The 14,410-nt window shown below is 40.0% G+C and overlaps 1 protein-coding gene across 4 annotated transcripts; it reads right to left on the reverse strand.

Moving 5' to 3' along the window:
• Window positions 1–3,221: 3,221 nt before the first annotated feature.
• Window positions 3,222–7,038, reverse strand: LOC133449583 (bcl-2-like protein 1). 4 transcript variants are annotated; one of them, XM_061728750.1, is made up of 4 exons: window positions 6,914–7,038; window positions 6,549–6,649; window positions 5,155–5,775; window positions 3,222–3,820 (listed from the first exon to the last, which is right to left on the reverse strand). In XM_061728750.1, the coding sequence occupies exons 3-4, from the start codon at window positions 5,647–5,649 to the stop codon at window positions 3,680–3,682; spliced, it is 636 nt and encodes a 211-aa protein (XP_061584734.1). In that variant the 5' UTR covers window positions 5,650–5,775; window positions 6,549–6,649; window positions 6,914–7,038; the 3' UTR covers window positions 3,222–3,679. The 4 variants fall into 4 exon arrangements, with proteins under 4 accessions (XP_061584734.1, XP_061584733.1, XP_061584736.1 ...); XM_061728749.1 differs by having other exon boundaries at window positions 6,549–6,622; window positions 6,914–7,036; XM_061728752.1 differs by having other exon boundaries at window positions 6,549–6,592; window positions 6,914–7,025.
• Window positions 7,039–14,410: the final 7,372 nt, after the last annotated feature.

Below are 14,410 nucleotides of genomic sequence, written 5' to 3' on the forward strand. Positions count from 1 at the left end.
GCACTACTGTACCAACGGACGCTTGCACAGGATGTTTCACCCTGAACTCTGCAGCCCAGAGATAACAGCTCATGTGTTCATGTACAGCTGATGTGCATTACAGAGCTACCCATTATGACATGGGGGCAGTTCATGCTTGAAACTGAAGACCAACAACTGTTTTAATTTGTTCTTGCTGGATGGAAGAATAATCCCCATGAAAACACACATGTATGCTACTGTATGTACATGTTCATGCAGTACTCGAGTTGTAAAAAGAATTCAGGGGGGATGGTGGATTTTATCATATGGGGACAGATAATTTGTGCTGATTACAAATAATATAATATATTACAAATAATAGCAGTGACCAAAACACCTGCAGAAATACTGCAGGAATGACATAGCAGCAGTTAAATGCAGCCTTCTGTAAGCTTTAAATATCCACTGGGCTTACATCAAATACATCAAAACACAACAATAAAAAACACTTTTCTGAACTTATCAATATGACTCTGTCCTTTACAGGATAAGTAAAATGGATCACTGCAAAAACTCAAAATCTTAACAAGAATATTTGTTTTATTTCTAGTTAAAATGTCTCATTTTAGTAAAAAAAATCTCATTACACTTAAAACAAGACTCATCACTGGAAAAAACGACAATTTTCACCTGTTTCAAGTAGATTTTCACTTGAAATAAGTAGAAAAATCTGCCAGTGGAACAAGATTGTTTTGCTTGTAATAAGAAGATAAATCTTGTCCCACTGGCAGATTTTTCGACTTATTTCAAGTGAAAATCTACTTGAAACAGGTGAAAATGTCAAATAAGTTATTTTTCTGGTGATGACTCTAAATGTTGAAATAGCAGTAAAATCACATTCATTGATGAAAGACATAAGGGATGGAAAGGAGGGATGGCAGTTTTACAGGGGGGATGATTTTGACCGTTTTTAATTCAGGGGGGGATGCCATCCCCCCTCATCCCCCCTCAACTCCAGTACTGTGTTCATGTGAAGGAAAAGGAATATGTAAATTAAACCTTCATTTAAAGGGAGGGTGAGTCAGATTCTGGGATGTTTTGACGATGCTGGGGAACATTATTCAGAAGTAGTTTCAGATCTACAGACTGGTGTTTTTGCAGTGTACTGATCCTCAGCCAGTCCCCACTCCTGAGAAAATCTCCTCCAAAACGCTCTTTTCAGCCTGTTATGTCTCTGACCTGCTGTCATTTAAGCTCATTGGTTTCCGGATGTTCCTTCACATGTCTTTTTAGTACCCCATTTTTAAAGATGTGTTTCTGCCATCAAATCAGCTAATAGCTTTTGTTACTTTTTAATTAAATATGCTAACTTTCTGTCACCTCATACAACTTCCAGTGACCTGACAGTGCTGGAATATGTATATTTTTAAAATAAGAGGTGAATTCGGTTCCAGTGCGTATTCTTGGACGTAATACTACATTAGCTAATAGATATATACAGTATATTTCTGTATATATATATATATATATATATATATACACACACACACACACACACACACACATATATATATATACACACACACATATATACAGAGAGAGAGAGAGAGAGAGAGAGAGAGAGAGAGAGAGAGAGAGAGAGAGAGAGAGAGAGAGAGAGAGAGAGAGAGAGAGAGTTTTAACTCGATATCAGTATAAAAGACACCTGTCTCCACAACCTCGAACAGTCACACTCCAAACTCCACTATGGCCAAGACCAAAGAGCTGTCAAAGGACGTGAGAAACAGAATTGTCGACCTGCACCAGGACCTGGACCAGGACTCAGACCTGCACCAGGCTGGGAAGACTGAATCTGCAATAGGTAACAGTTTGGTGTGAAGAAATCAACTGAGGGAGCAATTATTAGAAAATGGAAGACGTACAAGACCCCTGATAATCTCCCTCCATCTGCGGCTCCACCAAGATCTCACCCCGTAGGGTAAAAATGATCACAAGAACGGTGAGTAAAGATCCCAGAACCACACGGGGATGTAGTGAATGACCTGCAGAGAGCTGGGACCAGAGTAACAAAGGAACCATCAGTAACACACTACGATCAGGGACTCAGATCCTGCAGTACCAGATGTTCCCCCTGCTTAAGCCAGTACAAGTCGAGGCCCGTCTGAAGTTTGCTAGAGAGCATTTGGATGATGCAGAAGAGGATTGGGAGAATATTATATGGTCAGATAAAACCAAAATAGAACCTTTTGGTAGAAACACAACTTGTCGTGTTTGGAGGAGAAAGAAATCTGAGTTGCATCCAAAGCACACCAAACCTACTGTGAAGCATGGGGGTGGAAACATCATGCTTTAGGGATGTTTTTCTGCAAAGGGACCAGGACGACTGATCCATGAAAGGGAAAGAATGAATGGGGCCATGTATGGTGAGATTTTGAGTGAAAACCTCCTTCCATCAACAAGGACATTGAAGATGAAACATGGCTGGGTCTTTCAGCATGATATGATCCTAAAAAACACATCGCCGGGCAACGAGGGAGCGGCTTCATAAGAAACATTTCAAGGTCCTGAAGTGGCCTAGCCAGTTTCCAGATCTCAACCCCATAGAAAATCTTTGGAGGGAGTTAAAGTCCGCGTTTGCCCAGCGACAGCCCCAAAACATCTCTGCTCTAGAGGAGATCATGGGAGAATGGACCAAAATACCAGCAACAGTGTGTGAAAACCTTGTGAAGACTTACAGAAAATGTTTGACCTCTGTCATGGCCAACAAAGGGTTTATAACAAAGTATTGAGATGAACTTTTGTTATTGACCAAATACTTATTTTCCACTATAATTTGCAGATACATTCTTTAAAATTCAGACAATGTGATTTTCTGGATTTTTTTTTCATTTTGTCTCTCATAGTTGAGATATACCTGTGATGAAAATTACAGGCCTCTCTCACCTTTTTAAGTGGGAGAACTTGCACAACTGGTGTCTGACTAAATACTTTTTTGCCCCACTGTACATACGTACGTATGTCTCATTGATGTGATCGACTCAAAGGGTTGTGGGATTAAATATCCAGGATCCAACACTGCAGTCTCAGCCAGATTCATTAGTTGTGTTGTTTTTGTTCTGTTTAATCATAATTTAAAAGCATGTCTGATTTTAATTTGTCAGTTCCTACACAACAATTACTCTGAATAAATCAAACGGTGCCTTTGTGCATCAGCCACGGGTCTTCAACAGTCTCTCAAACAAAAAGGGAAGGAGGCAATAGAAACATAAATATATTTATTTTTGAAGCATGCCTAAAACTCCAATACAGGCAACAGAATGAGCCAAGCATTACACAGTAAAAGGAAAATATAAGTTAGAATCTGTCAGTTTTTGACACATAAAGATTGGTCCGTGGATAACGCACAGAAGGAAAAATAAACGGGGCAGACTCACCAAACCAGCTGAATATGATCCACTGCCTTTTAGCTTATGTTCACTCAAAGCACTTCAAGTTCGAAGAGTAAAACCCTTAAACTAACATACTCTACTGTGTTTAAAATAATAAAATGACAAACAGAAACAAAGTGGGGTACTGCAGCTCACAAAGCTACATCTCAACACTCCGATGAATCCGCTCTACTGCATTCTCACCACAGTCTGTCAGTGCACAAGCAGGCTGAGCTCTTCATGTAAACATCTGGTTACTGGTGCGGCCCGCGGAGCCAGAGACAGCCCCGTCAGCGTTTCCTAGCAACCAACGCAGCCAGCAGGCCCCCGGTTAGCAGCGCCGCGCCAGCTAGCAGCCAATTCCTCAGGGTCTGCTGGAACCTCCTCGCCTCGGCAGCAGCGTCTCCACCGTAAATCTCCACAAAGCAATCCTGCCATCAAAAACAGAGAATTTGATCAGCTTTTGGACCAAATTGTTACAGAAAATAATAACAAAAATGTTTTGCATACACTTGTCTCAGAAATGTAAAGCGCGTAAGTCACCAGCACAAACTAAAATATCTCTAAATGTTGCATGCATGTGGATTATGAGTATTAACTTTGTGTTTGGCCTCCGGCAGGAGGGCCCCCCCCCCCTTATGATCCAGGTCCTGGTCCAGGTTTCTTCCCTCCTAAAGGGGTTTTTCCTTGCAGCCGTTTGGCTTAAGGTTTTTCTCCCACTAGAGGAGTTTCTACCTGCCATTGTTTATGTAATAATTGCTCAGGGGTTTATGTTCTGGCCTCTGGAAAGATCCTAGAAACAACTTCTGTTATAATAGCTATATAAATAAAATTCAATTGAATTGAATTGTTTAAAGTATTTGTTCTGCTTTGTTAGCAGAGATTACTGCAGAAAGCCATGCTATGTGCAGGGTCCACATCCGTACTGGAGCAACACATTTCCACTCACAAAAAAAACACTCGTTTTTGTGGACTTGAAAAAGTCAGTCTTCCACGGAGGGGTGGGAACCTGGACTTCTGGATTTTTACTTTACAAACACTGGCACCTAAGGGATTGAATGATGAACTGCCTTTGAGTGTTATGTTATGATTTGGTTTTATCATGTGTAGTTTCCTTCCTCACACTTCTCAACAATAACGATACAATAACTTTTTTAATCTTTAAACAATTTGTGAGTTGAATTTGACCAGTTCTCCTTTCCCTTCCTTTCTCTAGGAATTGGGTCCATTAGGAGACCGGGCCTGACTCCTATTTATTTTAAGATGTTCTCTTCATGATAATTTTTGATGTACTCTGTGTTTTTACAGGACATTCATCCTCCCTACTTGTTATACTGTATTGATCAGAACACTTAGATGGGATTTTTGCTGTGTGACTCTCTTGCCTCATTGCAAATATTTTAAATTGATTGACACTTTACAGGTATAATCATCCTCCCTTTTTAATGATTATACCTTTGGATTCGATTGATGTATTTCATGCATGCACTTTGTGGGTGTTGTGTTCTTTTTTTTCCCTGTGTTTTGGTGATACATACTGACTGGACTTCAGTATGTGACCTTGTTTGAAGGTGCTCAGGTGTATGTGTGGCGGCGCCACAGCCTATAATAGACAAGCTTTGGTTCTGATCTGTTTGATGCCTTGAGAAAGGTCGATGACCGAAACGTTGGCCCAATAAAACACTAGTCTGGTGAGAAGAAGGTGTGCAGGAGTTCTTTTTAAATTCACTCACAGTACCTTAAAAGCATGTGAGTTCAGACTCACCCATCCTCCTTGGCTTTGGATCCACGGGTCTATTTGCTCATCAAGGTAAAGGGTCATCCAGTCTGCAAGACGCGGGACCAGGTCGCTCATATTCCTCTCAACACAACTCACGGACAGCACACCCACAAAGGCAAACAGTCCCACTATACGTCCCCAGTTGACTCCATCCTTGAACAGCTCATCCAGCACGCTCTTAAAGCTCTGGTAGGCCGTGTCACGTGTGATGTCAAGCTGTGAGGAGGGATCATTAAAACTTTGCCTAAACAGAAGTTCAAACTCAGCCGCTGCGTCCCTCAGAGCTGACTTCACGGCCTCGATGCGACCAGGGGGGCCGGGAGACTTCTCGGGCTGGCCGGTGCCCCCCAGGGAGCCGTTACTGGCCGGGTCTCCACCGGCCCCCCCCCCTCGGGCCTCCGGCCTCAGCAGGGAGCTGGGGTAGCTCCGCTCACACAGCTTGGAGCTGATGTAAAACTCCACCAGTTCTCTGTGGGACATGGTTTTGAACGATGGAGCTCCAACACACGGCCCGCCTACTCGGACGCCACGACGTCTCCTGCCATTTCCCCCCGGGTGGGTGACGGGTCACATGGTGCTCGTGTGTTCTGCAGCAGGAACCAGGACCTGGAGCAAAGAGGGAGGACATTCGTTTGTTGGTTTGTTTTATTTATTTCGAACATGTATATATATAAAAAAAAAGATAAGAGAAACAAATAAAGGTGGGCATTCCACCACACAAAGAAAAAAAACACATCAAAAAACATATTTCAGTTACATGTTCGAAAAGAAGTGGGAGTAAGTATAAACTTATTTAATCCCACCCCCTTTCCACAACTAAACATAAATTATATACCTGTATTTACATTTTATACTATACACTAATTTGTATAAATAAATAAATATATATCGTTTTTACAAAAATAACCTAAAAAATAACCAAATCTAAGCTCTATCATAAATATAATATAACTATGATATAAATATAACTATGATATAAATATAATACATATATCTATATAAACATACAAAGACAACATGACAAAATAGCAGAACACACAGCTGCTGATCTTTAAACACAGTCTTCACTTTTATACCTCAAATAAACTATGTATTTATATTTGTTTTTAAATTGTTTTATTTTGTTGTTATTTATTTTAAATTGTGTTATGTTATGTTTATTCTTTTAACTCCAAATTCAAATCATTCCACAGTTTGATTTCACAAACTGATACACAAAAAACGTATTTTTGTTGTACGCACAAATAAAGATTTGAATTTTAGGTTTCCCCTTAAATTATAACCCCCTTCCCTCCCAATTAATCATTTCTGAATGTTATTAACATTAACCAAACCCACGACTGGATCAGACCAGCACTTATAGGACACACAATGATCACCTCATCACAGCTGGGTCTCTTCTCACGTCTCCGTCCAGCAGACTCTGCAGATGTTCCAGATGTTCAACACTCAGCTGGATTTCATTTGATGGGGAAAGTTGCTTTTACAAAAAAACCACGTTAAGTATCACATCAAGCTCAACTCTAACCTAACAGTAGTGGTTGGCATGTGGGTCTAGGAACTGCAGAGTAACTAAATCTGGCAGACTTAAGTTACTTTTGAGTCCAGTTTTAGTTACAAGTCGTCTAGTTGGAAACCAGTTAGCTTAGCATGCTAACTGGCTGCTTAACTGCCCGCTAGAAACGCCCCAGAAACCACTACGTACCCGGCTTACACGGCAGCTGTTACTAATATTTATACTTACACGTGTTACGGGGATTTTTCTCCGTTAACAGCAGAAAAGACGGGTTTGTTTAAAAAAATAAAATAAAAAAGCAGAACATTGAACACTGCAGCTGGGTACGGTTCGCGTGGTGACGCACCTGGCGGCTGGCCAATGGGCGCACAGCACTGCTCTGTATCCCCGCCCCCTGTGAGGCGGCTTCCCAATGGGCGCACAGCACTGCTCCGTGGCCCCGCCCCCTGTGAGGCGACTGGCCAATGGGCGCACAGCACTGCTCCTTGGCCCCGCCCCTGCTGCCTCTGCGCCTATAGATCCATGCTCTGCGCCAATCACCGCCCGAGACACCCGGAAATAAACACACAGGCGCCGAATTCTTGACAGGGAATCTCTCAGCCGTTGGCTAACAAGAGACCTTACAATATTTGGCAGAATTATTCTGTCTAAGGCAGAGGGAATCTCTAGATTGATATATCCATGCCACTCCTTGTATGTTTCTTCCAAAAATATAAAAAAAGCAAACTCTGTAATTTTCCAATTTTTGTGGAGGAATAAAACCCATTATCTTAGAAGGTCACAACTTGTTAAAGATTATGAAAGAGGTGGTGTGAAAGCGCTGGACTTCGAGGCAATGGTTGGTACATTTAGGATTAACTGGATCAAGGCTTGTCTGTCTCAGCCTGACTCTCTATGGTTTCATATCCCCAGGTCCTTGTTTAGTAAAATAGGTGGATTAGAGTTTCTCCTAAAATGTGATTTTGAAGTGGGCAAGATTTCTGTTAAGTTGTCAAATTTCCACAAGCAGATTCTCAATTTCTGGAAAATGCTGTTCAATCATAATTTTTCACCCCATAGATCAACTCTATGGAACAATAGAGTAATACTATCTAATAGAAGATCTTTGTTTAAACAAAACTGGTTTGAGAAAGGGATATTTTTTGTCACTGATCTACTAGATGATATTGGGAATGTCATTGATTTTGCTTCCTTCTTGACCAAATATGGTTTAAATTGTCATGCAGAATTTACGAAGGTTTGTAAAGCCATTCCCCTGCCACTTATTCATTTGATTAAAAGTGCTCTAATGTATGGCGATATTGAGACAGCACTTCCCCTGTTAGTTATTGAGGATTATGGGTTATTGGATAAGAAATGTAACAACAAGTTTATAAGTGCTGTCTTTAACTCGAGATCATTTAACGACTATCACAGAGGTTTATATTCTGACACTTCACAGTCTTTAAGTGTGGCTACATTAGAAAAAGCCCACTCAAACTATATAAAATGGCCCATTCCCCCCAGTCAAGGAAACTCATTTTAAATTGATCAATAAAATGTATCCAACCGCTGAATTCTTGAGACGTAGATTTAAATTTGAAGTTGACCCCTGTGTTTTTTGCAATGAATCGGAAGAATCACTTGATCACATGTTTTTATTGTGTCCTGTCTCAAAAATTTTTTGGCAAGAAATTAGAAATTGGCTATCTTTAAAAATAAATGACATTCCAAATTTAGAAATCGTTAACATTGTTTTTTATATAGATACTATTGACAAATCACTGTCCTTTTTAGTTAATGTCATCCTCTTACTGGCTAAATACCACATACATTGTTGTAAGTGGAGAAAAATGAAGCCCTCTTTCCATTTTTTTATAAATGATTTCAAATGTTTTTTTCTTTCTTTAAAAAATATTAAGTCAAATAACTGCAAAAAAATTAGTAACCGATATATCAAAGTATCTTTTATTTTAAGTCTCTTTCCGAAATGTCGATGCTATTTGCTTTGTAATGCCTTACTGTTCCTTCGTATTGACTTTACTTGTCTCTTATCTTTGTTTATATGTCTCTTGTTCATAAAACCTCCTGGATGTTCTTTTTTCTTATATTTCCTCTACTAGTAGTTTTGTATAAAGTGTGTTTTTCTTGTTTAAAAAATTCTGTTCAATAAAAAAAAAAAAAAAAAAAGAATTCTTGACAGGGGTTTTTTCACTTTCTAGCTTTATTTGACAAGTTTTAACAAAGAATATGGTTCGTGCACACAGGCGGATGAAGGGGGGACATTTAAACTACAGGACTGTCTCAGAAAATTTGAATATTGTGATTTTCTGTAATGCAAAAACAAAAATGTCATACATTCTGGATTCATTACAAATCAACTGAAATATTGCAAGCCTTTTATTATTTTAATATTGACAGCTTAAGAAAACTCAAATATCCTATCTCAAAAAATTAGAATATTCTGGGAATCTTAATCTTAAACTGTAAACCATAATCAGCAATATTGAAATAATAAAAGGCTTGTAATATTTCAGTTGATTTGTAATGAATCCAGAATGTATGACATTTTTGTTTTTTTTAATTGCATTAGAGAAAATAAAGAACTTTATCACAATATTCTAATTTTCTGAGACAGTCCTGTAAATACGTGACATAAAGAATCTGTGTTCCAGAGCTGCATGCTGACCTGCAGCACCACCTTCAGTAGGAGGGTCTCCCCTTATGATGCAGGTCCTGATCCAGGTTTCTTCCTTCTTAAAGGGTTTTTAAAGAGTTTTTTACTTGTCATTGTTTCTTTGATTACTTGTCGGAGGTCATGTTATGGGTCTCCGAAAAGCACCATCTTTATTGTATTAGACGCTACATGAATAAAATGCATATAGAAAATCAGACCAGATGGGAAACATGTCGTATTTATGCTAAAATAAGTGTTTTCCAGTTTTATATTCATCATAAAACATCTCTTTACCAAGACCTTTATTGTTAGGATTTAAAACACTACAAATGTACTACTTTAGGAGAAATGAAAAATGGCCATCCTGCTGTTTTTACTGTTTGAATATTTTTCTATTTATAATATTTTTAGTATTATTTCTTTTTTAAATTTGATTTGATTTACTGTATATACTTTTCTTATTTTTGTACCATTCTCACGGGGTTTGCTCTATGACCGGGGAAACTAATTTTGTTCTATGTGCTGGAATGACAAAACTCCTTGAATCCTTGAAACCTAGAAGTTTTTTTGTTTGTTTTTAGTTTGCCAGCAGTGGAAAGAGTTAAGAAAAGTAGCTCCTGTAGGAAAGTGGGTATGGAATATAAATGAACTTGTTCCTTTTATCAGAAAATGTTGTTTTCATAGAATCAAAATCACAAGCTTTCTTATAAGAATGTAACCGAAGAATTACCCTGTTTGTCTCAGTTGACACCTCCCTCCAAAATAAGTGGATTTCCAGACGGGTCCAAGAACCATGTTCTGGTTATCTGCAGTGGTTCCACGCCGTCCCCAGCAGAACCTCCACTCTGGGCCTGTTCGCAGTGACGGTCACTGCATTTTTCCAGCCGAACTCTCTTAAAGACCTTGAGTTTGCAGTTGTCGCTTGTGTCTCAAATTTCTATCCAGGTCTCTTCTGATATTTGTGTCTGACTCCTTCCATTTTTGTTTCAAGGATAACGCAGAATGATTTTTAGAGGCTTGTATACTTCCATAAATTCTTGAAACCACCTTTGTATTTTCTTTCTTTTTATGTGCCTCATGAAATACAGAAATTAAGTTGTATTCCTCCTCTGCCTTGATTTGTTTTTTTATTATACTATCCTCTGAGGTGCAGGTATCTAAGGAAGTCCTGCTGCTCCGGTCCAGATGTGTCTGAAATTAACTCCTAGCCGTTTGGGACGAGGGAACAAGACATGATACCATTTTAAGCCTCCGTCCAATGTAGCAGGTTCGTATTCAGGATCATACGCTATCCAATTTAAGATTTTAACCTTCTCTTTTAAAATGGCTTAGTGGTTAGCACTGTTTCCTCACAGCAAGAAGGTCCCCGGTTCGACTCCTGGGCCAGCAGGGCCTTTCTGTGTGGAGTTTGCATGTTCTCCCCGTGCTTGCGTGGGTTTTCTCCGGGTACTCCGGCTTCCTCCCACAGTCCAAAAACATGCATATTAGGTTAATTCATGATTCTAAATGGCCCGTAGGTGTGAGTGAGTATTGTTGTGAGCATGGTTTGTGTATATATGTGGCCCTGTGATGGACTGGTGACCTGTCCAGGGTGTAACCCCTGTCCCTCACCTGAAAATAGCTGGGATAGGCTCCAGCAGACCCCTGTACCTTGCAAAGGATAAAGCGGGTATAGATAATGGATGGATGGACCTTCTCTATTTGTAACCCCTTCAAAACCTTAAATCACAGCTTAAGGGTGAATACAGTCCATTGATTCACATTGTTATATCTTTGGGCTTGGTTTTTATTTCCTATTGTAGATTGTATTGGAACTTTTAACTGTGTAGTTTCCGAGCATTTCCATTTAGATTTATAATTTGGAGAACACCAGTATACTCAAGGTTTCACTTGTGCAGCATAATATAATCCTGTAAACACGGTAACGCTCTTCCTCCCTTCTCTTTTTCAGCTGCCGTCTTGATCTGAACCCTAGGAACCCGAGGTCTACTGCTCCAGGTTGCAGTATACTCTAATTAGGCAATACTCCAGTTATTCAACTCGGTGTTTTTGGGGAACTAGAGGTGGAGACTAGAAGAGATAAAGAAGTCCCATTTAAATTATATTTCTCTTCAGTTCTGGGTTAACTCCCTCACAGTTAAATGTGAGGGAGTTGTGGGGATATTAAGCTTATATCCCGATATACATTATATATATTTTATGTATTTATTTTTCTAAATCAAGACATCCATCTAGGGACATTTGAGTCTGGGCTTGTAATAAAAAGCAGAACATCATTCGCATACATCCACGTCTTAAGCTCGTCTCCTCTCATCGTAACTAAATCATCGTAGTCATCATTTTTCATCGTAGTCCCCAATATCTCAGTGTTCTCCAATTGCTTGAGCTCGGGGTTCAATAAATTATGCGAACAGGGTCGGACTCAGCCATGGCAACTCTTTTGATTCATCTCAATTTTTAAAACACAGCTGGAAGAGTGAGGAGGGCAGTGCAGTGCAGATTTAAGGGAGGAAACACCAGTGCAGCCTGGTGCAAGTATTCAAAATTGTCAATAATCACAAGCACCTTTAATGCTGACGTCGAATCAACTGGCTGCAGTTTAGATGATGCAGATGTGTCACACACCAGCTTAAAGTCAGAATTAAACTGATGACTCCTGAGATGTGAATGTTAGTTGAGTCTGTGGGAGGACGTGAGATGAGAAAAGTCTGGCTATATTTGGTCACACGGTCGGCAACAAAGACCAGAGGGGTATTCCAGGAAGCGGGTTTAGTGAAAATCCTGAGTTTGTTAAGCCTGAGATGAGGGAAATCCGGAGTTTTCAGTTCCAGAAAGCGAGTTAACTCAATCTTTGAGTCAGTTACTACGCAACGGAGCCTGTGAACCTAACCTGCTCCCTAGCAGGTTTACTCCAATAAAGCCTGAGTTTCTCTCTGTCTCCTCCCTCAGTGGCGTCAATTCAGCCAATGGGGAAGCGGCAGAGTTAGAGAGCAGAAAAGGTGTATCTAACAAACGCAACGTATTTTATTCACTATGTCAGTGCAACAATATCACAGGGACATCCGAGTTTAACTTCAAACAGTTAAAGTCCAAATGCAAAAAGCAGAGGGAGGAGCAGAAGAGAGAAGAGAGAGAGAGAGTAAAAAAAAAAAAAAAGTCAAATATTTCCCTTAAACAGATTTATAAGAGGGTAGGGTGATTTGATATCGTACCTTAAGATGAACTTGCATAATTAATCCATCAGTGGCTAACAGCCTCGTTAATATTTTCTGATGCTGGGGCAACATTGGACTCATCACTTGCCTTCTTTCTTTGTTTTTTTTTTAATTGCATGGTTGTCTGCTTCCTTTTCATTTTTGTAAGTTAGTAACACTGCAGAGCTAAAAACTAGTTTTATAGCGACCACTGTCGTCAGGGACGCTGGGACATCACGTTTCAACATATATGAGGGGGGGGGGGGGGGGGGGGGGGGTATAAGTGTTGGGAAAGATAATACATAATATAGTGAAATCCATCATGCTGTTCTGATATGCATTTGTAGTTATTTTATATGTATTAAGTAATAGAATAAATTCAATACAAATAGACACAGAGTAATTCCATAAATGTATAAAAAAATAAAAAAAACATTTACATTTTCCCCTGAAGCCGGAGGTGTGGCGGCTGCCCCTGATCTAAATGACAATAACATTTCATTCAATACCGTTCCACCACTGTTTTCATCTGTAATATTATAAGACAGTGTGCTTAAATCAGGGGTCTCCAACCTGGTCCTGAGAGCACCTATCCAGCATGTTTTAGATCTTTCCTGCTTCAGCACCATGATACAAGGAGCTGTGTCCGCAACAGAACTGTCCGGACCTTGATGACAAGTTAATGACGACCATTGATTAGAATCAGGTGTGTTCATGCAGGGAGACACCTAAAACATGCTGGATAGGTCTCTCGAGGACGGGAGTTGGAGACCCCTGGCTTAAATGTTAAATGAATACTGCATTCAAACTTACACATTGACTGCAGCAACTTTCCCCACGCCAATTCTCTCCTTTGCTGCTGCAGCTGTTCTTTTTTTTCCGAAATATGCTCTCATACTCGCATACGCACGTATTAACACTTCTAACTCCAGTGGCGTGAAGTATGTGGATCTTCAGATGCAAAACTAATGTTTCCTCAAAGGGATTTTGTAAATTGAAATGTTAATAAAGTTTAAAAAGAAAAAAGAAAAAGTATGTTGCTCTTTTGTTGTCGCCGGTTGCCATGGTGAATCCTTGTTTCAGGGCTCTACTGATGATGGCTTTTTAACTCGAGCTTAACAAACTCAGAGTTGATTGAACTAACTCATATCCGCTGTTCTGGAACCGAAAACGCCGACTTTCCTATCTCAGGGTTAAGTCAACTCAGAGTTCAGGTTTAAACTCGGAATTTGTTGAACCTGCTTCCTGGAATACCCCTCAGGGGTCCGTTTCACAAAACAGGTTTAGTGAAAACTCAGAGTCTGTTAACCCTGAAATGAGGGAAACTCTGAGTTTCCGTTTCACAAAGGGAGGTAACTCAAACCAGAGAAAGAGAGGTAACTCTAACCTGTTTCACAAAGAGAGGTACTTAAGCTCTCGGTCAGTTACCGTAGTAACAGACTCTCTGAATCTAACCTGGTCAGTTACCGTAGTAACAGACGCTCTGAATCTAACCTGGTCAGTTACCGTAGTAACAGACTCTCTGAATCTAACCTGGTCAGTTACCGTAGTAACAGACTCTCTGAACCTAACCTGGTCAGTTACCGTAGTAACAGACTCTCTGAACCTAACCTGGTCGGGACCAGGTTCATCTCAATGAACCTGGAGTTTCTCTGCGTCTCCGCCTCTTTCAGAGCCGCACGCACATTTGATTTCCTCATTCATTCAGTCAGCAGGCGAGTTTTGGTGAAGTTCTGCCGTCTGTCATTAAAAACAGAGTTGATGAGAAGGTGCAGCATTAATGCGCAGAGAATTAAATATTCGTCGGGAGATGGTTATCAGACCGCGTAATACATGTATATTACATAGTCTCATTACAGGCAAAGCAATATATGT

This window comes from Cololabis saira, chromosome 8, assembly GCF_033807715.1.
Source record: "Cololabis saira isolate AMF1-May2022 chromosome 8, fColSai1.1, whole genome shotgun sequence".
In the NCBI taxonomy this organism is placed as follows: Eukaryota; Metazoa; Chordata; class Actinopteri; order Beloniformes; family Belonidae; genus Cololabis; species Cololabis saira.